General features: G+C 34.7%; 1 protein-coding gene and 1 pseudogene across 1 annotated transcript in view; both read left to right on the top strand.

Moving 5' to 3' along the window:
• Positions 1-26221, top strand: part of TLL1 (tolloid like 1) — a 184185-nt gene that overhangs the window by 62637 nt on the left and 95327 nt on the right. The window contains 4 exon segments of the mRNA XM_032465439.1: positions 16697-16807; positions 20379-20459; positions 21988-22140; positions 22653-22770. Coding sequence (XP_032321330.1) covers positions 16697-16807; positions 20379-20459; positions 21988-22140; positions 22653-22770 — 463 coding nt within the window.
• LOC116659343 lies at positions 24306-24398 on the top strand (annotated as a pseudogene).

Below are 26221 nucleotides of genomic sequence, written 5' to 3'. Positions count from 1 at the left end.
AGAGAATGTTGGGTCTTCATGACGGTAGATACGTGTGTTTTATAATCTGACTTGGAAAGTTCACTTGCCCAGAATACTAAGAAGCATTACGGTAGTTAGAGTGGCAGGATGAAAGACATGGATTTGAAATGAGAAAGTACAAGGATGAGGGGAGAGGGAGCAACAGCAAACAGCATGAATGAAGACAAGGAGGTAGAACAAAGCCTGAGGTCATGAGACAACGAGAAGGCTGACAAGGCTGGAGCCAAGGATGGAGCCAGACTCTGAGGGGTAGGGGCTTGTAAGAATTAAACAGGCTAGTTTAATGCAGATTTATGGCTCTATCTTCAGAAAATATATTGCAGTGTGTTTTCTTCACTCCTCACTAATTCTAATGTGCACAATCCAAAACTCACACTGAGAAATGGTACCAGGGAAGATGCAGCCATCCATTGAAGGTTTTGCACAGAAAAGCCATGTTGAAAGTGTTCCAGAAAGATTAATTTGGTAGAGTGGCACGTCAGAGGTCAACATGAAAGCTCCTAATTAGTTCAGCGAGGAGGTGATGAGTGCCTAGCCTGGCAGGCTGACAGAAACATTAGAAAAGACAGAAACGTTACTAGGGATTTGTAGAGGACAGGGTCAACAGAATGTGACGATCCACACTTAAGTACAGGGAAGACAGGAGGGAGAGACAATGACAAAGCAACGCACTAAGCTGTCACTGGGGAAAAAAAAAACAATTTTTAAAGCAATTGTTGGGTTTATATCTAGTTATAAGTAATCTGGCTTCAGTTTCTTTGTAAGTTAATACAATGATAAAATGCCTGGGCTTGTGTTCTACCCCTGACTCAGTCAAGTTTGTTTCCTTCACTGAACTTGAGTTATGTTATCTGGGCAAGGGTACCAACTTCACAGAGTGGTTATTAGAAATAAGTGTCTGCAAGATGTGTCTGCATCCCTTCTCTAAGCTGTGAATAGCAGGCAAGAGCTACCTGTGAGGACTTTATCTGCCTTTCGTCCCAAAACTCTTTGCAGAGCAAGAATTTTAATTTATGTGTACACATTCTTTCATAACCCAAAACTTCTAAACAAGAAGCATGAATTGTTTTGATTATTTCTGAAGAAATCTTACATTAGTAGCCATCATATAGCTTGTCTTATACCCAAAAGACTCATGTGCTTCTAATAGTAAATAAACTGCTTCTAGGCCAAAGGATTTCAAAGCATATTTTTCTGTGCCCACTTCCAATTCTGAATTCTTATCCCCAGTTACTGATTCATCAGCTCTCTGTCTGGAAACATAGACAAGCAAGTGAATGGTGAAAAATGCTGCCTTTTCACTGCTCTTTAGGGAAGAGGTTGTCAGTCTCCAGCTCAGTCCTTACAGTTTTGGGATATGTCTTAGAAGAGCATTATTTCCTTATTAACATATTTAATATTATTGTATTAAATATATGATTACTAAAGTGAACAGGGAACTGTTGGCTTCCTCCCAGAGACAACTGAAACCAGTTTAGACACACTGATAGCCGAAAAGAGAGAAATGAGTTAGGTTTTGCCAATATTTTTTAAGAAAAAAAGATTCAAAATGTGGTATTTTCTACCAAAATATTATTTTTCAACCCATGAGATCAGAACTGTTTTAGTAGCTGATCTTTTAAAATTAAAAGTCAGAGCTGTTCCCTCCATGTGACTGTAGCAACATTGGAATGAGCCGCATAGGGAACTGTGACACCCTGGGTCAAAGAAATATCAATGTGGGTTTGGAAAGCTGCTTTCATTGTTGCCGAGGTGGTGAAAAGAAAGAATATAAATTTGTATACGTTAAAAGCCTTGGAGAACCTGGAAGTGTTCTGAGCTTGGCAAAATTAAATTTCACATTAAAATGTTCTATGTTTAGCAAAACTCAAAACATATTTTGAGAATTCCCTTTTCTCTTACATTTATAACTCTGGGTATTTTAAGCAGTATTTTTATTTTTGATTCATTTCCAGTATTGTATGAGAAATTTCTATTAACCATGGGACTTTCTTTCTTGAACCTGGAAATTTTGCATTGTCAATGTTTAAATTGTATTCGAAACCAGGATGCCTGAGTTCAGTTTAAAGTTGTCATTTGTGCCTTGATGTTTGGCCAGCTATCTCCATTCCTTCCCAGTATATTTGTGTTTAATTATATTGAAATGCTAAGTCTACCCTAGCATTGCATATGTAGTTTTACCTTTATTATTGTGTTTCAGCAGACATTCATGTACAGAGTTCAGAACCCTAAGCCATTAAGCGTCAAGATTGTCTATAACTTTATTTGGGAGAGTTGGAGGGCACAACGTTGTAAATAGTCATATGAACATACATTTTTTAAAACCCTGCTTGTATGTTGCATGTCTTCAGACAGGTTCCAAATTCTAGCTCTAACCCAAATTCTGAGAAAAATATATGAAAAATATCCCCAAATGGATACAACTTATGATAGCAGAGAGAATCATAAATTTGTAATTTTTTTTGGTTATTGTTTTAGAGATGACCTAGCAGAATTTACTCAGAGTCTGCTTTTCATGGATGCGTGGCATTTTTGCTGTCATGAAAATAAACAACAGAGCCCATGTACAGAATTATTGTGAACTTAGAAGGACTTTTTCCATATTAAAATATTAAAAACACTATCATCATTTGAAGAATTCTGTTTTGTGTATCTTATCATCAGAGGGCTGATGAGAACTTGCTAGTCCCAGCTAGAATTTTCATTTATGTAATGTTGTGTATATAATTTTACAGAAATCTACCCTTCTAACACATACTTTCATTCTGCATAATTCTAAGGGAATTTGTTAACATTAAATACACAAGCTAAGACAGATTCTGAACGCCTTATTACTTTATAAAACATAAACATTGGACTTTAAATAAAGTATTCTAAGACCATAGAAGACCACTTTTTGAATAAAAATAAAATTCAGAAATTTTTATTCCTTGCTTTTGCCGATTAATATTTAAAATCAGATAATTGTTATTCTTATTCACTACTTTTGTGCTTAGAGACATTAGACATGAAATATTTAAAAAATACTCTAAACATTGCTCTTTGCTTAAGGAGACCTTTATTTTATTTATTTTTTATATGGAGTATAATTGATTTACAATATTATGTTATTTTTAGACGTACAGCATAGTGATTCAGCATTTTTGCGGGTTACACTCCATTATAGGTTATTATAAGATAATGGCTATGATTCCCTGTGCTATACAGTATATCCTTGTTGCTTATCTATTTTATGTATAGTAGTTTGTATCTGTTAATCCCATACCCCTAATTTGTCCCTTTCTTTTTCCCTCTCCCCTTTGGTAACCACAAGCTTGTTTTCTATGTCTGTGAGTCTATTTCTCTTTTGCATATGCATTAATTTGTATTATTTTTAAAATTCTACCTATAAGTGATATCATACAGTATTTGCCTTTAGCTGTCTGATCTGCTTCACTTAGTGTAATATTCTAGAGGTCAACCCCCACTGCTGCAAATGGCAGTATTTCATTATGAGTAATATTCAATTGCGTGTGTGTGTGTGTGTGTGTGTGTGTGTGTGCACTCTTCTTAATCCACTCATCTGTTGATGGGCACAGATGTCTTGGCTATTGTAAATAATACTGCATTGGGGTGCACGAATCTTTCCAATTAGTGTTTTCATTGTTTCCAGATATATACCCAGGTGTGGGATTGCTGGATCATATGGTAGTTCTGTTTTCAGTTTCTGGAGGAACCTCCATAACGTCTTCCATAGTGGTTGCACCAGTTTACATTCCTACCAACAGTGTACAAGAGTTCCCTCTCCTCCACACCCTCTCCAGCCTTTGTTACTTGTAGACTTTTTGATGATGGCCATTCTGAGGTATTTTCTAGTTTTATTTTTGATATTATCATTGACCCATTTGTTTTTCAGTAGCATATTGTTTAGTCTCTGTGTATTTGTTCTTTTCTCATTTTTGTTTCTGTAGCTGATTTCTAGTTTCATACTGTTGTGGTTCAAAAAAAATGCTTGATACAATTTCTAGCCTCTTAAATTTGTTGAGGCTTCTTTTATGACCTAGTATGTGGTCTATCCTGGAGAATGGTCCAAGTGAACCTTAAAAGAATGTGTATTCTGCTGGCTTTGGATGTAATGGCTTTGGGTATCTGTGAAGTCCAATGTGTGTTGTGTTATGTTGTTTAAGACCACTGTTGCCTTATTGATTTTCTGTCTGGATGATTTGCCTATTGATGTCAGTGGGGTGTTAAATTCCCCTACTACTGTTGTATTATTGTCCATTTCTCCCTTTATGTCTGTATTAGTTTTATATTTTTAGATGCTCTGATATTGGGTGTGTGATATTAACAAGTGTAATATTCTCTTATTATATTGATCTCTTTATCATTATATAACACCCTTCTTTGTCTTTTGTTATTGCCTGTTGTAAAGTCTATTCTGTCTGACATGATTATTGCCACTCCTGCCTTCTTGTCATTTCCATTTGCATGAAACACCCTTTTATATCCCCTCCCTTTCAGTTTGTGTGTATTTAGCCCTCAAGTGAGTCTCTTGTAAGCAGCATATGGGGAAGGTCTTGGCTTTTTATTCAATCATCCACTCTATGTCTTTTGATCAGAACATTTAGCCCATTGACACATTTAATGTAGTTGTTGATAGGTAGTACTTACTGCCATTTTAGTATTTGTTTTCTAGTTGTTTTTTAAGTTTTCTCAGTTCATTTCTTCTTTGTGTTTCTCCCACTGTGGTTTGATGATAATATTTTATATTATGCTTGGTTTCCTTTCTTTTTGGTTTTTGTGTATCTATTTTAGTTTTTTAATATGTGGTTTCCATGAGGTTCATAAACATTGACCCATAATTATATCTTTTTGCTTTAAACTAGTAGTCATTTAAGTTTAAATACATTCTAAAAGATCAACATTTTTACTCCCCTTCCCCCACTTTCATGTTTTTGACGTCATATTTTACATCTTCATGCTTATTCCTTTACTGTTTATTGTAGTTATAGTTACGTTGGTAATTTTTTGTCTTTTAATCTATGTACTGGCTTATTTAAGTGACCTTCAATCTTTATTATATACTTGCCTTTCCTATAGGAATTTTTCTTTTCTGGAAAATTCTTACTGCTTTTCCATCTAGAGGAGACCCTTCAACATCTCTTGTAAACATAGGTTTAATACTGGTGAATTTTTTAAGCTTTTGCTTGTCTGAGAAGTTCTTTATCTCCTTCTATTCTAAATGATTACCATGCTGTGTAGAGTATCCTATGTTTTTCCCCTTCAGGGCTTTGAATATATCATGCCATTCCCTTGTGGCCTGCAAAATTTCTACAAAGAAATCAACTGATCACCAGAAAATAACTGGTGTTCTCTTGTAAATGACTCTTTATCCTTCTCTTCCTGCCTTTAGAGTTCTCTCTTTATCTTTAACTTTTGTCATTTTAATTATACGTGTTGGTGTGAGTCTGTTTGGGTTCATCTTGTTTAGGACCCTCTGTGCTTCCTGTACTTGGATATCTGTTTCCTTCTTTACGTTTGGGAAGTTTTCAGCCATAATTTCCTCAAATACATTTTTAATACCCTTATCTCTCTCTTCTTCTGGAATATCTACAATGCAAATGTTGTCACATTTAATACTATCCCACAGATCTCATATATTGCACTAATTTTTTTTTTTTTCATTTGTCTTTCTCTCTGCTGTTCTGATTGGGTGATTTCCATTATTCTACCTTCCATATCACTTATGTATCCTTTTGTGCCATTTATTCTAGGGTGCTTCTAGAGTGCTTTCTATCTCAGATATTAAATTAGCTATTTTTGATTGGATCTTCTTTATATTTTCTAGTTTCTTGTTAAAATTATTTGTGTTTAGATCAATTCTCTTCTAGATTCAGTTAACATTTTTACTACTAATGTTTAAAATTCTTTGTTAAATTATTTATTTATGTTTCATTTATTTTTTCAGGAGTTTTCTCTTGCTCTTTCAATTGGGAGTAGTTCCTTTGCCTTTTCATTTTACTTAACTTTCTCTGTCGCTATAAATTTAGGTGAAATAGTTACCTATTGTGGTCTTGAAGGGGTGTTCTTATGTGGGTGTGTCCCTATGTCAACAGTATTTGCCCAATGCCTGTTGTGGGAGGACTGGATTTGATGCGGATGCGAGTCATATCTTTACTCAGGGTGTGCTGGCTACTTATTAGGAGGTTTGACTGGAGATTGGGGAGCTAGAGTCTGTGCAGGTGGTGAGGCAGGACTTCCTTGCTCGGTAGCCATCACCACCTTGTCAAGAGAGGAGTCTGCTCTCAAGTTGTAGCATGGAAGTTCTGAGGGTCAGGCTCGAGTTGGCTCTGTTCCCTTTAAGAGTGTGTTTCCCTTCTCTCCTCACAGGGGCATTTTCCCCAAAGGAGGGGAGTGCTGAAGCAAGTGGAGCTCATGTGCTTACAGATGTCCAATGCTCCACTTGTGTAGTTATCTGTGGTTCTGCTCAGATGCAGCCCAAGTTTGCATTTTTCCCCCCATCATGGCTGCTCTAGGTCTAGTGCTGTGGAGTGGGTGGGGCTGGAGCATTTGCTCCACTTAGGCTGGGGTGCACAGCAAGGCAGTTTTGGGGTTTCTGGCAGCCATCTGGGCTGCTTCTGGGGCGCTGCTTGAGTAAGCACCAACAATGGCCATCACCCCACCTGTGCTCTGTCCCAGGCGGGTCACTCCTGCATTCCTAGGTCAGGTCTTTTCCCAGGTATTGGCGGTCCAAGGTCCACTGCCAAGCTGTGGCATGGATGAGGCTGGGTGTTCACTTGGCTTGGGCTGGGGAGCATGGTGCAGCAGCAGACGCTAGGGCAGACGTCTACGGCAGCACCTGTGCACTCCTCATCAGTGGAGATGGACTTCTCCAGCCTTTCTGTCTGTCCCAGCAGTTCTCCAAGCAGCCAAGGGGGCTTTCCTCCTACATGGAGGACCTCAGGACTAGGAGGTCCCGTCTGTTGCTTGTCCTACTCACTCCCTAGGGCAAGTGTTTGTCCATGTGATCTCCCTTTTCCTCTGATTCCCCTCCCAGGGGCATAGGTGCCAACCCAGTATATTTCTTCTCATCTTACCCGATTACATGTGTACCTTTCCTACAGCCTTGGTTGTATGGGAGCCCTTCTGCCAGTTTCCAGTTAGTTTTCCATGAGAACTGCTCCACACATAGATGTATTTTTGATGTGTTTGTGGGAGATGGTAAGAGGAGCTCCATGTCCTCTCACTCTGCCATCTTTATCTCCCTCCCTTTTTGACTTCTAAGTGTATGAAAGAGGGAATACAAGCATACACTTTCATAAAGATTTTGGAAATTACACAATGGGAATTCACTACTTTGGATTCTCCAGTAACTGATATATGAATGACCAAATATAATAGTCTTAAGCAGATGGATTATTTGAGACATTTAAGGTATATTTGAGACTATTACTTTTCATACTCAATCTTATTCTCCTTTGGTAAATGAAAACTTTAGAAGGAGGTTGGGTTCAGTTTTTTTAAATAGGAAATGCAAGAATGTTAGCATTTAAAATAGACATTATTGTTTTGACCATGTGTAACTAGATTTTGAGACTATTTACTTTTGCTTTTTTACCTATTCAAACTTCTTACACTAGAGTATGCCTCTTAAAAATGAAACTAACATACTAAGTAATTATAGTTATTCTGTTAAAGAATAAATATTGTATATAAAATTGAATTGGTTTATTAGTAATCCAGTATCTACCACATGCAACAGATGTAAATTCATAAGTTTTTTTTCCCAAGGTCTCAGTCTATGGGTTGGTAGTTTTACATTCTTGGCAACTCTGGGTGGCTTATCTAGTGGGTTTTCCCTACACCTACATCCCTGAGGGCTCCAGACCACCACTTAACTTCTCAGGCTGTGGCTGTTGCATTTACATTAAAAAATTGGTCAAGAAAATATCATGAGTTTTCCAAGGGAATTAACTGCTGCCAAATGTATTTCTCCATTGCCAGATGTGTAACAGCAGCCCCAATTCCTCTGATAATCAGGGTCAATTATCCTTTTAGGATGGATTCCTTATCTTGCCTGCTAGTCCCTCGGCACAAAGAGACCAGGCAACAGTCATAGTTTAAAATTCAATGGGATTTTTTTTTAAACATTTTTTTATTGACTTATAATCATTTTACAATGTTGTGTCAAATTCCAGTGTAGAGCACAATTTTTCAGTTATACATGAACATATATATATTCATTGTCACATTTTTTTCTCTGTGAGCTACCATGAGATCTTGTGTATATTTCCCTGTGCTATACAATATAATTTTGTTTATCTATTCTACAATTTTGAAATCCCATCTATCCCTTCCCACCCTCTGCCCCCTTGGCAACCACAAGTTTGTATTCTATATCTATGAGTCTGTTTCTGTTTTGTATTTATGCTTTGTTTTTTTGTTTTTGTTTTTGTTTTTTTAGATTCCACATATGAGCAATCTCATATGGTCTTTTTCTTTCTCTTTCTGGCTTACTTCACTTAGAATGACATTCTCCAGGAGCATCCATGTTGCTGCAAATGGCGTTATGTTGTCAGTTTTTATGGCTGAGTAGTATTCCATTGTATAAATATACCACATCTTCTTTATCCAGTAATCTGTTGATGGGCATTTAGGCTGTCTCCATGTCTTGGCTATTGTAAATAGTGCTGCTATGAACATTGGGGTGCAGGTGTCATTTTGAAGTAGGGTTCCTTCTGGATATATGCCCAGGTGTGGGATTCCTGGGTCATACGGTAAGTCTATTCCTAGTCTTTTGAGGAATCTCCATACTGTTTTCCACAGTGGCTGCACCAAACTGCATTCCCACCAGCAGTGTAGGAGGGTTGCCCTTTCTCCACAGCCTCTCCAGCATTTGCCATTTGTGGATTTTTGAATGATGGCCATTTCAATGGGATTCTTGCCTTGTCTTCAGGTGGAAGACTCGTCAGTAAGGTTACAAGAAATTGGAGGATTTAATGATCAGTTTTCCAATTTATATCTATTAGCTAAGACTTATGTCAGTTCTAAATATTTAAATTTAAATAATGATTTTCTGATATTTATAAAGATTTTATTTATCTAATATGTCTTTATTTTATCATCTGTTTCCTTCTAATTTATTATCTAAAACAAATCTTGAAACATTACTGGCAGATTATTCAATAAATATTAACACTACTGTAACTAGATAATAAGCAGAGTCTTTTTTTTCCCTTCCAGTATGCAAACTATGATTCATGTTATTTTTCTTTAGCAGTAGTGCTACCTCTTTTGTAGGTCACTTCTATTTGTCAGTGAAGTGTATCATCCCCATATGCCAATGCAGGCCATTTTTGTTTCTCCAGATCCAAAAGGAAAAGAGTCACCTGTCCCTTCATTTGCAGTGTGAGATCCTTATGTGATTCAGATGGGTCACCAGCATTACCTAAATTGAAATTCTTAGATGGACAGTGTTTCTAACTAAGAATCTTTTATCTCTAAAAACTGATCTAAAAAGTTGGTGCCAATCAACTGCCAAATCAAGTAAAGGGAGATAGTATAATGTGACGGGCAGTAAGAGATGCTAAGTTTTTTAAAAAGCAAATTCTGTCAACAGGTTAGTAGTATGAATCTATATCCTAGAATTTTCTAAGGCTCAACTGGGATAATGTTGATGAGGATACTTTATTAACATCAAGCATCATACATTTAATATCAACATAAGTTGCTGACGCTTTATGGAATTTTTACAGTGTTGAAAATAATACTGACTAAGGATATTTCAAAGATCTTTCAATTTTTTACTTGTTTTGGTGTGAAAGTTCTCCCTAATTATCCTTCCAGTTGTTGAAGGTCTCTGAGACTATGAAGAGGAGAAATAGAACTCAGTATGTGGGGTCAAGTTTTCAGGATGTCAGTGAGTTTTTAAATTTTGTAATGGTTATTTCACTGAGCATGTGTTGACTTGAGAACTGTGCAGTGGCATGTATTAACCAAGAGAAAATAATATAATCTTTGACTTGTGCCTTGGAGGAAGCCTTTTACAAAGGTGAATAGCCAGAAAAGTTGGAATGCAACATTTTCTCTCTTAATCTATCATAACAGTAGACTCAATACAAATGGAAAAAAGTGAGGAAAAAAAAAAAAAAGATTCTTCTGTTTTTGTGAAAAGGTGACCAGATAGTGGATAAAACATAGCTAGAATACAGAAAATAGCAAATTCTCATGAACGGTCTTACTTCCAGGAACGCATCAAGAATTACTTCAAGGGCTAATGCTAATATTTAGAATATAAGCCAATTTAATCTAAATTTTTAAATTAACTTAAAAAGAATTATTGAGGTGACTTCTACAATGGCCACAAATGTAGACAATTACAAGCCTAAGGGAAGAAAAAATAGGTGTTGGCTTACTGTTACAAGATGCAGGATATGAGGAATATAAATAAACCAAATCTTGGTAGTGGTAGATATATTCATTATTTGAGCAGTATAAGAACAGCAGTTTTTAAAATCTTATGAACTACAATAATCTGTTTTTTAAAGCTTGTGATGGAAATTATTAGGCCATACAGAAAATAAGTTTAAATATTTATTTTTATATTTCTTTATCAATATATTTTTAGTCAGTGTTTTCTCTTTTGAGTCAAAGAGTTCAAAATGAGTATTTGTGTTGCAAGTGACTTTCTTTCTTTTGTGACATTTTAAAAATGTCCCGAAAAACCCTATCCATGGGCACTGTGGGCTATAAACACAGATTGATATGGTACTTTGATGGACTGACTTCCAAACAAAGATACAACTATTTGAAAATTTAGTATTTTCTCAAATCCAAAATGTAAAATAGCATTAAAATAGAGAAAAATTGCTGCCCCTGTTGTGTTCAGAATCTATCGATCAATTTACATTCATCTTGAAACTCATTAATATCATGAAAAGTGACTTTATCATCAAATGTCTCCATATTCTGGAATAATAATGCTTGCATGGTGTATATGTATATGCACATATTTATTTGCTTTGCATTTAAGATTGAATATTTGATTTTTGTACTGAGATTATATTTTGTGTCCTGACTCAAGAAATAATCAAAGAAGCCTGTGTTCAATACTAGCAGCAGTTCTTTGTTCTTTGAAGGGACCTCTAAATTTGGAATATGTTAGGACGGTTTTTTTTTTTAAATAATGATCCAAACAGTTAGGTTTTTATATTGTGCCACACCTTCTCCTTCCAAAAAAAAAAAACTTGTCCTTGGTATATTAAAGGCATCTTGTTTTAATGTGGCAGATGACAGTCATGTTACCTATGAGCACCTTTCAATGTAGCTTATCAGGGAAGGATGAATAAACCTTTTTATTTAACTCATCATTTGTGCTTCATTCTATGCATGCTTTTTGCAGATTGGATGACTTTGTTCAATTTATGTGAGATCTACAGTAGAAGTGAAAATGGAAATATGTATACATATGTATAACTGAATCACTATGCTGTACACCAGAACCTAACACAACATTGTAAATTAACTATACTTCAATTTTAAAAAAGATAAAAGAAAAAAAAAAGAAAAAGCAGATCTTGAGAAAAATCCTATAAAATATTTTAAATAAAACTTTGCATATGATGCTTTTTTATGAACAACCACTAAAATAATTGGGCTACCAATATTTTCTTGTTGTTAGAAACTTAAGAGAGAAATGTACTACATGAAAAAATTCTTATTCTTATTTTTTTCAAAGATCATTTCTGAGAATGTATATAAAAATATATCTTTATTTTTGTATCGTATCAAGAGCTTTTAAAATGTTAGATAATTGTTTCCCAAACTTGGAACTTAACTTTCATGCTTGTCATTTTGGGGGGGAAATTTATTCTGTGCATATGAAATGCCACGAGAATATTATTTTCTCTTTTAAGTAATATAACATTATCTCCAAAATGTATATATTAGAACTTTTGCCAAATCTTACTTTTCCTTGGGAATTTGCTTAGCGGTTGTCAGTAATGTAAAAACAGTAGACTTTCAAGCCTCCTACTATTTCCCTTGTCTGAGGGAATTTTCACTTTTATTGTAGCCTAGAGCAGCCAATGCAGCTTTGTCAGGCTTTCACATGACATCATTCTTCCTCCCTAAATCCTCTGTCAATAACAACATAAGGTTTAAACTGTATTTGGAAAATGTATAATAAGCAAGTCCTCTTGACTATTGGGGAATCTTTAAACGATCCCTCCAAATCCCATAAATCTCAAGATAACCAATCTGTTAGTTCAGTCATGCATTTCTTGAGCATATCAGAATCGTGCTCAGAAAAGAAAAAAGAGGATTCAATTCCCATATCTACACTTAATAATATTTACTATTGAAATAAAAAAGAAAGGCAGCTGCCTCTTAATTTTTTTAAAAGTATGTAACAGTAATTCACTCTAGATTGAAAGGGTTTGAAATATTCTTTGCAATGGTTGAATAATTAGGGTCTTCAGGCAGATTTGTGAAGTATGTGGCATGCCTAGCCTCATTCATGTTATAAACAACTATACCTCTATCCATTTATTCATTCACATTTTTTGTGCCTCAAAATGTATACTGAGGACCTCCTTTATGTTGGGCACTCTGGCAGTGAGTGTTTAAAGATGAGCAACACATGCTTCCTGTGGTCAGTATTTTCAAAATTAGGTTGAGGAATCAGACAATTGAAAACATGTTATGAAATCCTGTGTTTGGCAGATGAGCCACCTGATGGGGTTAGTTGGGGAGAGGGGGTTTCTGGAAGGATGTTCTGTAAGTAATGCCTGAGGAGACTCAACCGTCTTGTCTAGTACAGCGTATTCCCAAGTAGTGATCAGCTCTCAAGAAAATGTATTTATTTTCTTGAGGATATTAAGTTTGCAAATGTTTTCTTCGGAGTGCACTGAAAAGCTTTGCTTTTGGCAAAAGTAGTGGTTCTTTATTGTGTGTGATCCCTCTGACAATCCACTGTGGACCTCTTCCCTGAAAAACATGTGGTGACTGTTTATAAACCCATACATACTTTTTGCGTACAACTTTTAGAAAATCACAGACATGAAGTTTCTTTAAAGCTGGTCCATGGACCCTAGCTTCAGAACTGAAGGACTAAAGATTACTGGGGAATCAGAAATTGGGTGGAAGAGACATTATTTAAAGTTAGAACGTAGCGAGTCGTATTTTAACCATAGATTCTTTTACAGAATATGTTTGCTCTGTCTACTACAGAAAAGTACTCTGCCATTTTTTGGTCTCTGATTAATCTTTTTTTTTTTTTTTTTTTTTTGTAGTACAGTGAATGCAAATAGCCTCTAGGCAAAAAACAAAACTTGTGGTTTTCCATGTAATTTGAAAATTGTTCTTTTTGACATTTTATTTTGGCCTATCGGTTAGCTCCAACCCCATTTTTTGACCATAGGAATCTGAGCAGAATTCCAAACAGACAGTAAATATTCTAATTGCAGTGAGCATTTCCCTAGTATTGTCGTGTATAACCAGTTTCTTATACTGCTGTCAGTTCTGATATCACTAAACTCATATTGCTGCATTGAATGAGGCTAATGACTGGTAATTCATACTTCTAAAACTATTTCTCTGTAATTTTTGTTCTTTTGGTATAAAATAAATTTTAAAATACCATATAGAAAGAAAAGCAAAAAGCTCCAAAGTGGATTTGAGAATTATAAATATCTTGGAGTCTATATTAAAAACATATGTTTGATTGGAATGCAAATTCTAAATCCATATTAATATAAATTGTCATGATCCAGCTTGCTATGCCAATGCATAAGTAAAGCTTTTCGCATGCAGGAATAAAATACTTTAACTTAAGTAGGAGATGAGTTAAGGAAACCTTCAAATGTGTGCAAAAAAAAAAAGAAAAAAAGAAAAGAAAAGAAATTGCACATTTTAAACTATGTGATAGGTTGAAAATTCTAAGATGTCCATTTTTGTTGCTAATAGTATCAATATTTAAAGATATACAAAGCCTGCAGTATATGAAGTCTGCACATAAATGAATTGGCTTAGTCACTCACTATCGCTTCTTCTTAAAGAAATATTTGTTTTCTCCTGAAACAATTCATTGTATATTCAGAACCACAAAGCTACGACTGAAGTTATTAGCTCAGAAAAAAAAATATAACAGTTAGGGGAGGGTATAGCTCAGGCGTAGAGTACCTGCCTAGCATATGCGAGGTCCTGGGTTCAATCCCCACTACCTCCATTAAAGTAAATAAATAAATAAATCTAATTACCTCCTCCCCACCAAAATAATAATAATAATAATAATAATAATAATAATAATAATAATAATATTAAATAAAAAGCAGGCTTGTGTGCTTCAGAGCAGTTTTGTCTCCTGTTGAGAATTATCTGGTCAGGAGTAATGTTTTCCTTCTGTGAAGTGTTTTATCAACTTAGACTCCTGACCTTTGTTTGAAATAACCCATCAAGACATCAACCATATTCCACGTAAAAAGTCACTACAAGAAAATAAAAATCTAAAACACATTTGAGTTTTATCTTACTGCTTTTATTATATAAAGGTAGTACTGAAAACTGCATTCTATTTGGTTGAGTGCTAAGCTTTCAAATCAACTAGCTGATTCAGAGAAGAGTAAAATTTATTCTTGCAGAAAAGATGTAATGCTAATAACGATAATGACAATGCTAATTATTTGTAGTATTGAGAGCTTGTTAAAAATGGAGATCTGAGGCATCTCCCCAGGCCTAGTAAATCAGAACCTGCATTTTAACCAGGTTCACTATGATTCCTGGGCAAATAAATGTTATAGAAGCACTTATCCATTGTCCCTAGTTTTCCCCCAGCACTAGGGGAGGAAGAGCCAGAGTGAGAGTCACTGAGTTACTATACAATGATTTGCATAGTAAATACTCACGATGGAAGATTTAAATAACTAGTAAACTGATTTTTGCTTAGCGTAGTGAAAAATCTTGAATAAAATAAGACAGTGCAAAATTTGTTTTTATAAGAACTAATCAAGCCTTTTATATAATTGCAAAATATTTTATTTAGGTAGGCCATCTATTTTCTTAGGGCGTCTGGCTTTCGGGAGGGTGGATATGGAGCAGTTTCTGCTGCGTGCGTATGAAGTTGGTTAGAATCTGGATTCAATTTAAGGCATCAAGACCACCACCTTAGCCAGCACTGTAAGCTGCTCTGTGGACCCATCGCACTTGGTCTCTGTGATAGTGAAAGATGGTGAGCATCGCTCTCCTTCTGCAGACCGCCCTTTCACTGAGAGTGGGGCAGAAGGGAGGGTTAATGCGAGAATTCTAACGACTATTTTTTCATATGAAAAACTGATAACTCACCTTAAGCTAATTCCTATTTTTTTCCTTTCTAGGTTTACTCATAAATAAACTCCTTATATCAGTTTTGTATACATGAACTAAACCAAGTATACAATTTTATTTGATAAACCTTTGCTCAAATCCTAAAGCATTGGATAGCTTTCAAGACTGGAGTTTAAAGTTTTTAAATTAACTAACTTTATTAGTTTTTTTTTAGTGAAAATTCATACATATTAAGATTTGGATTTAGTAAAAGAGAGTGATTTGAAAAGCATGGGTTTTGTCATTTTCTACATTTCTAATATAAGTTCCTCCTCGCCTTTTTGGTTTTGCAGAAGAAAAATCTGAAGAAAAATTTTAAAAAAAGAAAATTTGTAACCTGTATCAAGAAACAAATATCCCAGAATTTCCAAAGCATTTGTCAATGTTTTACTATTTCATGATTAATTTATTCTCTTAAGTTTGTTATGTTTCCTAGAGTTATTATATTTTGACTTCTGGCAGTACAAAGGGATTGATTAATCTACTTTTAGACTCAAATAAACAAGGAGGCCATTTTTTTGTTATGCAAATGTATATTTCTGACCTTAGTAGAGAATTCACATACTGGCTTTAAATAAATTCGCAGTGGTTCGTAGAGCTTTACTTTAAGTAGCATAAATTTTCTGGTTATAAAAGATAGAATCAGAGTGTTTCCAGGATGAGGGTAATGGTTTTGAAGCTCCTGAAAATAAGGACAATGTCTTATTTGTCATCAAAGATCAAAGTCCAGCATCTAGTCATTGCCTAAAAAAATGTTGACTTAAATATTACTTTTGCTAGTTATTTATACATTTTATAGAGAGTCCAAGCCAATGTGGTCTTTAGAGAAAGTGTATTATAACTGTATAAAAATGTAATGAATGAGTTGCTGTAACAGCACAATAGTCTTTTGTCTTAATTGCACTTTATGAAGTTGTAATAGCACATGGTTTAGAGGTTAATTCTACCTCTCTTTCCTGACCTGCTGCTGATCACGGGTATGCACTGTGAATTCAGGCATTCCTATCAGATTCTGACTTATTTTCAAATTAGCCATGATTGCTGAATTCTCTTTCCTTAGGATCCTCCACAAATCAGAGACCCTTCCATTCAAAGAAATGACTTTCTCCTCCTGCCCTCAAACATCAAAGTGAAAAACGTAGGTCACATCCTTTCACAGGTGGCTCATATTACATTGTAAGAGGTCCAGTATGTTTGGTTACCCTTACTTTCTGAAATACATCTATATCTGTAAGGACCACATTTCCATATTTTTGCAATACTTTTCTTGTTAGCTTGTTTGCCTTGATTTTTGTTCTTAAATAATTTACATTTTAATTAAACTTTTCTCTTTTAGCTGTGTTTTGGGGTGACATTGCCTTAGATGATGAAGACTTAAATATCTTTCAAATTGATAGGACAATTGACCTTACACAGAACCCCTTTGGAAAATTTGGACACACCACAGGTATGGTTTACTATTTGATTCAGTTTGCATTCATCTACTCTTCAAATGTTAAAATACTCTTTGGATCATTTTTAATATTTGCTGGTCAACTCTGATTCCCTTGATATGGATGAGCCTATTTAGAAATTTAGGTTTTGTTCATAGTTTTAATATTATTAATTGATGTATATAACAATGTATTTACCTCATACCAGGCTTGGTTTAAGTACTTTGCAAGCATTAACTCTTTGTATCCTCATAATGACCCCATGAGGGTAGCTGCTAATATTATTGTGATTTACAAGTGAGGAGATTTACAAGGTTATATAGTTTTCTCATTGTCACGTAGCCAGGAAATGGCTGAGTGAGGACCAAAATTCAGTTCTTAGAAATGTCAAATTTCATCCTCTTGAGCATTATATTCAGTTGCCTTCTATTTGGATACTGAGTTACAAAACATAAATTATTCTTAGAGTGATTACACACAAGCTTATTAGAGAAATTGATCTAGCTTTATAATTTTTATGAAAACCTGGAAGATAATTTCAATTTAACTGTTTGAACATGTTTGAATTATGCCTATATGAGATTTGTAATATTTAAAAAATTATTTGGGTTCTCATTTTTAAATAGTTTAATTAAAATTTAAAAAAAAAGATTCATATTATTTTGATACAACTTTTTAGTCTGTATTTTATTTGAGGAACATTGCAAGGTTAAAAATGTAAAACTTCATTTTGTTGTTATAGCTGAAACATTGATTCAGTGTCGTGCTTTTTGTTTTTATTGACTCTCTCCTCATGCTCAATGCTATTTTTATTTTCTTCTTGTATTCTGTGGAAAATAAGATACATCATCCCTCTGTGGTATCTAGCAGACAAGGACATTTTAGACTTAAGACTTTTTATTATAAGTTTCAAAAGTGTGGAAAAGTTAATAGAATAATACAAGCAATACCCATACACCTCTAAGAGTCAACGATTGTTACGTTTACTGAATTTGCTTTGTGTGTGTGTGTGCACGCATACATGCAGAAGGGTGTATAAAATATTTTGAGGTTAATTGCAGACAACATAGCTTTTCAACATTCAGTAGGTTAGCATGCACTTTTTAAGGATAAAGACATGATTGTCTATAATCAAAATACAATTATTGCATGTATGAAATTTATTTAAGATAATCGAACTTAAGGAAGTGATTTAAAATAATACATTACTTAAAAATAATATGCTTTAGCCTTAGTTATAGTGAAAAGTATGAGCCATGAAAGGCTTTTCTAAAACAGAGACCAAATATAGGAGGAAAGCTGCTTTGCAGTGTAATCACAGACAGCACATTCCTGTAGGATGTGTTTATCGACAGACTCTTCAACCACACTTAACACTGACACAGAGACAGTGGATTTGGGACAACAAAGTAATGATACAACTCAACAAAAGCTTAGACTTACCATGCTCCATTTTTAGTCTTTATTAAAACTGGTTAGATTCAAGCTTTATTCAAGACTTTTCTTTAAGTCATTTTCCTCTCTTTGTACTAGGGGCATTTATTTTCTGTGATTTAGAACATTTTAGTACTATATAATTTTGTCATTTCATTTATAGTTAAGCTCTGAAAGTGTAATATTTGGAAGAAAATACCATTATTTTAGATAAATAGCATAAAATAAGATTACACTATCAATCATTAAAAAACATATATTATATATATATATATATGAATATTATGTATTTCAAAGTATTTTGCACTATTCAGTTGGATTTCAATCATTGTAGAAGTAGTCAGTTAGCTTTTTCCTGCTCTATCTTTTCCCTTCCTTGGTAGTTTGTGTTGAACTGACTATATTTTTTATTTCAAAATGTGTTGTCTTTCCCATAAATATTTATTTGGTTTGTATATTTTCATTTTGGAATTTTTAGGATATGTGAGAAATAATCATCTATGAATTTTCTTTTTTTCTATTTCAATGAACTACCTACACAAAATTTTATTTCAATTGCTATAAAATTATTCAAAATTACTAAACTATTAAAAACATTATTGTCTTTGATAGTCTTGAAATGTTTTCTCTAGTCTATAATTACTCTTATCCTTAAAATCACCTTAATATTAACTAAGACATTTCTTTTTTCCTCAGGATTAGCCTCATTCTATAGTTATTTATATGTGTTTCAGGCCTAATTTGCTATATAATTTTTACACAATGGTCATTTCAAATCCATTTTTACCATCCTTTAAAAATGTTTCTTGTAACTACTTAGGAATGAATACATTTAAGTATTACCTCATCTTTCTAAAATGTTCAATGAAAAAATTTCAAAAGCTTTTCTCAAGGGGCACAGAAAAAATGTGACTGTGTAATGCACATAATTAAGCAGATTATCAGTTAGGGAACAAGCACTCTGACTTAATTGCCTTATAAGGACTTAATTGATTTTTCCTATGAGGCTCATATGGTGATAATTTTTATTATTGTTTTTCATTAGCGTCAATCTAGGTAATTAAGTTTCAGTATTAAAGGCAGAAAGGATATTGGAAGGAAATAGCTCAAAGTGTAGGAACAATTCGTCGTTTCTGTGAATTTCTGGTCCTCTTCCATAGTGTCCACACGCTCATGAACCACTTGTTCTGACATCATTAGTGATCATATTAGTTATCCGCTCAATGATACCTCTTTATTATTTGCCAATCAATCAAAAATTCAAGGGGAATGCAAAACAGGAGATAAAATTTGAGGCATTTTATTAAAGCCCTGGAATGAGAATTAAAAAGAGTTGGATTTTCATCAAATGATCTACTTTCTAATTATGACTTTGTTCTTAAAATTACAAGAAGACACATTTTCTTATCCCCACTCTTTCCTCTACTTTTTGAGCTATAAAATTCTCTACATCTTTTTAAATAATTTTTGCAAATTGCATAGTGTAACAATGTATTTTGCAGCCAGACATCCTTTGGAATCTCACCTTGTGACTTTTTTCTAATTAGATATTATTGGTTTTTATAAATTACAGAAGCTAATTTTCAAAATTTATTTGAATATGTTATAAAACATCATATGCTTTTAGAAATCGAAGCCTTGGAGCAAAACTTGCACTATACACTTGCTCTTTTTTTCCCCAGTTTCATTGAGGAGTAATTGACATACAGCATGCTCTTCTAATGTTTTTATTCCCATTTGCCGATTTGGTATCTGAAAACTTTTAGTTCACACTGGGGAGGTAGCTGGAACGCACTCCACAGGGCAGAACAACTTGCTGTCATCCTATACAATACTATGCGATGTCAAGGTCACAGTGAAGAAAAATGTTTGAAATTGTCAATAGATGACTCAATTGCCACGATGCCCAAATAAAGTCATTTAGATTGCTCTCTGGGTCTCTCCTACCCCCCTAGTTTTAGTTGCTAAAATTTGTTATTGTAGAATTTTTAACCCTTTTCCAAGACTTAAGGATATTCATGACTCTAACCCTGTAAGACCACATACAAAGAGATGTCCAAAGAAGAATCAATGTCGCCTATTCCTATTGCTTATTTAAAAGAACTTTAATTTACAGTGAGTTTAACTTAACCATTTCCTTTATTCTTTAAGGTGGATTTGGAGACCATGGTATGTCAAAGAAACGAGGGGCCCTCTATCAACTTATAGAGAGGATAAGAAGAATTGGCGCTGGTATATCAATGTTTAAAGTTGCAGACGCTTGACTTGATGTACACTGAATATTACAGCAGTTCAGTTTGCCATTAAGATGCACAGTATGGAAAGGATATATTCTGAGAGTCCTTTATTCGTTTTTATTTTGTTAGTTGATTTTCGATGTAAGTTTTTTAGAACATAATTTGGAACATTTGAAATATTTCAACTTATTTTCAGCTTCTCCTTTTTAAAAAATTATATTAGTTGTTTATTTGATTGTTGATATTTATTTCCAGTACATTGGCTTCACACTATAGTGATTTTATCAAGCATGGAGCTACATAAATTTTAATCAAATGAAAAAATATCATGGCTGTTTGTTCTGAAATAAAATCCACTTAAATTGGCAAACTGATTCATTAGATTAAACATACTTGAAAATATTTTTGATCCTTCCAAAGATATGTATGTAGGAAACATTCAGAGGAATTGCCTTCTGGCTTCATGATTAGTTTAAAGTATTGTATTTATTAATCACTATTTGTAGATTTTAGAGGTTTTTTTTTTTAAAGTCTTCTGTTCAAAGTTCATATCCTAATATCCCTTAAATTGACTGATTATTAATAAAATACTTAAAAGTGCCTACTTTCAAGAATTAATTTTCCAAAGCAAAGATGCTTTACTCCAGGATATTAAAAAGATAGACATGTTAGGGACACACACACAGGGGGCACACATTCAATATTTGTTTTCTGAAGTGTGTGCAAGCTGTAAGATATTGATATCAGCAGTCATATATAAATAAGAAAAACAAAATCACGCAAATTTAGGAAAAATAAAACAGTAAGAAAAAATGTTACAAAAGGCTACCAAGAAAAGTTAGTAAATACTGACCCGACATTGTTGCAGAATAGACTACATTTTGTGTTGTTGGCCTGTTCACTTTCTGTGCTGATCTCTAAACCATGCTGTTGTCTGGATGTGAATCCCAGGGAAACTGGAATGGAGGTAGCCCACTGTCTCAGAATCTGAGACCATGTCTATCTTATCCTTCATTTACTGCATCTACAGTATGATATTCACAAATTTAGGCTATATTAGGGAATATCAATTCTGATTTAAAGGATTAGGGATTTAGCAGGAGTAAGAGTTTTGAACATCATAAGACTTTTAAAAAATGTCTATTTTATTCTGATGGTGAATTTCTTAGTGATCTAATAAAGCAGAATACATAATACATGATACAAAGCAGAATACTAAATACGTGAAAGACTTTGTGCCTTACAAAGTCTACTTGACTTCTATCCACTGTTGGCTATTGTATGGAAATTCATCAAAATTTGCTCACAAAGCTTTAAGAAATAGTATTTTGACATGAATTATTTAAATATTTTAAGGCTTTTTTAAAGTATGTAATATAATTAAAGTTTTTCTTTCATGCATTTTGACTGCAGGCATATTTATATAAATATGTAAATAAGACATTTTAACTTGTCCTTTAAGAGGTAAATGATTCTCTGTCCGAGGACTTCTGTTTCACAGAATGTTTTAAATGTCACCGCAGGCTTGGAGCAAAACAACACAGTTAAGGGAAAAGTACCTCTAAAATTCTCAGGGCAAAATGAGAAAAACCGCGTTCCCAGAGCTGCTACATCAAGAACTGAACGAGTATGGCCTGGAGGTGTTATTCCTTACGTTATAGGAGGCAACTTCACTGGTAAGACATTCCCAGAGGGTCGATCTTGATTAAGAAATAATTATCATATAGGTTATGTGTATATTTTTATAGAATATTCATATATATAACATACTATTAAATCAAACTTGAGAAATACTCCATTTCCCTTAGTTGTCAGGAAGTCTTAAATTTAAAAATATATTTAGTCTTGAGTTCTAAGAATCTAAAGAGCTGTTCTGGGCTTTAAATTGAGTTTCAAATGTGCCCATCAAATCTGGAAGCTGGTTTCTTTTCAGCTCACAGGAAGAATGTATTTCTCGTTCTTGGAGCCCTGTACACACATACCTGTATGGACAGTAAGCTGGAACCTTCCAATCGTGAAGGCAGCGTCCTCTCTCCACCAGGGCTCCCTGCGGGGCTCGGGGCGGGTGTTCCTTGGATGAGGACAGTGATGGCGTCTGACCTGTGCAGACAGACTCGGGACAGAGCAGCTGCGTGCAGACTCCTCTCTGGGGAAGGCACTGTTTTATTAATGTCACACCTTTTTCCAGGCAGCCAGCGAGCCATGTTCAAGCAGGCCATGAGGCACTGGGAAAAGCACACATGTGTGACTTTCATTGAAAGAGCCGATGAGGAGAGTTACATTGTTTTCACCTACAGGCCTTGCGGGTGAGTAGAACCAGGGAATGACTTACGTAGGAGGGAGAAAGACCCATAGGTAAGATTCGTGTTTTAATATTTGCTTAGTATTTTGCCCATGAGAAAGTATCAATTTTATGTAAGAAAATATTATATTTTAAGTAAATGTATTCTTTGATCACAGACCTCTGTGCATCTGCTCCAAGTGTGTTCCGTCACCACCTCAGCTGCCTTTCCTTCTGTTCTAGCTACGTGGTGGCATTGCCAACCTCCCACTCACCTGAATTGGAAAGCTCAGTATTCTCTGTTTTAGTGATTCTGTTGTGCACCCTCTAAAATTTGCACGAAGAGTTTGTGTGGATATTCACTATGTCTTCTGGTTTCCAGTTTTGCCCCGTGCCAGCCCCCTGGTCCATTCGTGTCTTTGTCACTTTACAACTGGCGCATTCCAGCTGCTCTCCAGCCTTGCCTCGCCAATTCAGTGCCACCAGAATTATCTTAAAAAAAAATACTCATCAGAGCAAAAATACCATGCTTTTTGAGATTCCTCACTGTTTCCTCTTACAGGGGTGTTTTCTAGATTTGCTTCCTACAGAATGATAACAGTACTCTCTCCAAAACAACCATTCTGTAAGTTGTGAAAACTCTGTGTTAAATTTCAACAGATTATTTCTATAAGCAGTGTGCTAAACCTTACTGGTATTCAGCCAGTTGAAAGGAATACAGAATACAGTGTTCTCTAAACTTATTTAAAAAATGAAACACCATCCCACCCTTTTAATAGTGAAGAATGTGTATCAATAACCCAGAACACATTTTGGGAAATGCTAGCCTGATAACAAAATCTAACTTCTTTGATGTAGCATTTAAGGAATGCCATGAACTTACCACAGCTTCCATCTCCACTTCTTCTGCTGCCACATCCTCCCACAAATCCCATAATCTAGCCAAGTTACAGTAACAGCAGTTCTCCAAACAATGATGGATACTTTAAAATATTTTTCATTGTGAAAATTTTCAAGCTTGTCCCTCTGTATTTCCAGTTAATTGAAACCTATATGTAAACATCTGCATATTTAAATTTAGCCTCCATTTTTGTTTATTTGTTTGCTAAGAACATATGGTGTGCTGTCTACTCTACCCTGCATCACATCAAGAGGTACGAGTGCCTGGACCTACCACTTTAGTGACACTGTGACTGATCAGTGGATTCAGGTGGTGACCGCCAGGTCCCTGCGTTGTGCAAGTTCTCCTCATTGCAAAATCGTGCTTTTCTAATGTTCTTTTCTTTCATTCCTTCTACATTTATTAGCTGAAATTCTTCTATAGAGTAATTTTCCCTAATCAGCTACAGCTATTTGAATACCTTCTATTACAGTTCATTTAGGGAAGTAAAAATAACTGCTCAAGTCCTTTGGAGGAAATAGTTCTTGCCCTAGTGACACATATTTTGAGGGTGGGGGAAATAAGTATTTCACTAGGTATTGGGGAATTACAACATCTGGCTTTGTTTCTACCACATTTTCCCAGAACATTTAACTTAACCTAAAAAGTAATGGGTTTTGTGCTTCCTTCAGAGGCACATATATAAAATTGGAAGGATGCAGAGATTAGCATGGTCCCTGCATAAGGATTACATGCAAATTCCATATTTTTTTCTAGATTAGGAGTTTGGGATTTGCAGATACTAACTACTATATATAAAATAGATAACGAGGTCCTACTGTATAGCACAGGGAACTATATTCAATACCTTGTAATCACTGATAATGAAAAAGAATATATATATGTATCACTGAATCACTATGCTATGTACCTGAAACTAACACAACACTGTAAATCAACCGTATTTCAACAGAAAAGTAATGGGTTTTAATTTTAACCCTAAGTGACATTAAGAAAAAATACAGATGATCATTTTTCTATATATTTTTGGATAGCGCCATAATTTTTTAGCTGTGACTTATTTAAGCAATGTTTCCTTCTGAATTACTCTAATTTTAGCTTGACAAGTTTTGATTACATTTGAAGTCCCTCCTAGTTCTTTATGTGTATTTAATATTTAAAAGGCCAAAGCTAGACTGTCCTTCCTTCCTCTGGTTATCTAAAAGGAGTGGATGTAGCTCAGCTTACATATTGCTAAATATATAATGTATTCAGATCAATACATGTTTTCTCTTTCCCACTCTTCAATTTTGTAAAACGAATGCATCCAAAGCCCCAATCATTTATTACTTCATTGCTCAAATTCTGTTTGTAACAAACTCATATGCATACTCATATTGCTTTATTAACTTGACTCTTTTCAAAGTTTTCCATTTCACTTGTTTTATCCCACTAAACTAATTTTCCCTATTTACTATCATATCTTCATGTTTGTTTTTGTGACATTTTAGTTACTTGAAAGTCTTTCCTTTCTCATCGGTGGAAATCTTTCCCATATTTTATTCTCATCCATTTCTGAGCTTCCCACAGTGGGACTCTGCCCTGCAACAGCTGTCATAGCTCCATCTCCACTGTCCAAGCAAATGTCTGCCTTCGTCACTGATGAGGGCAGGGAGCGTACCTCTGTGTCCCTCATGACACTCAGCACACTGCTTTGTAAGTAGGTGATCAGGAAAGTATTGACAATTTACACATCAGCTAATGTACATCGTGTGTAATCCTAAGATAAAAGGAGGTAAGAATTTAATGGGGTTTTGAAGAACATGTACTTCATGAATTTAGAGGTTTTAAAAAATGGCAAGAGCTCCAAGTTGTCTGACTCAGTGAGGAAGCTCAATCAAAGTGATGATAGTGAGAGGAAGTGGTAAGAAGCATTCGTCTTCCAGGTCAAAGAACTGAGGAAGGTCGCCATCCATATCAATGGCACCATTTACCACGTCTCCATATGCAGTGGAGATGTACACTAGGGCTTGTTAAATGTGATATGTTATATGCCACAGCTCTTATAAGACAAAGACCCAATACCAATTCCAACAGAGTGTTAAGTGTTTAGCTTAAAACATATCTTATTCTAGATGGCCCTCAGTATTTTGTGCAATACCAACACTCAAAGTCTTTAATAATTTAAATTAATTTTTATGAGATGTAAATACAGCATTATCATAGCAAAATAATTGTTTCGTGAAATTGTGGCCAATTATGGTAATTTCAAATAAATTTAGAAGCCACGAAATGATTGGAGTGATGAGCAGGCCAAAGATCAATTCCTGTAAGAAGTATCACCCTTTTTATCATTGAAAAAAAATAACACAGGGTAAATCTGAACTGGAAAGTGAGCACCAAAACAAACCAAAATGCAACATGACTACTTAACAGTCACAAATGTACACATGAATGCTCAAAAAGCCTAATTTCAGGAATGCAACTACAGATTTAAGTATCTTTGGGCAAACCCAACTTCAATTTGTGCTCACATGACATTGTCCAGAGCAAGTCACATGACCAAACCTAGTAGGGAAGGGAAATATAATGATCT

The sequence above is a fragment of the Camelus ferus genome, chromosome 2, assembly GCF_009834535.1.
Source record: "Camelus ferus isolate YT-003-E chromosome 2, BCGSAC_Cfer_1.0, whole genome shotgun sequence".
NCBI classification, from domain to species: domain Eukaryota; kingdom Metazoa; phylum Chordata; class Mammalia; order Artiodactyla; family Camelidae; genus Camelus; species Camelus ferus.
This window is presented reverse-complemented; position numbering and strand designations above follow the sequence as displayed.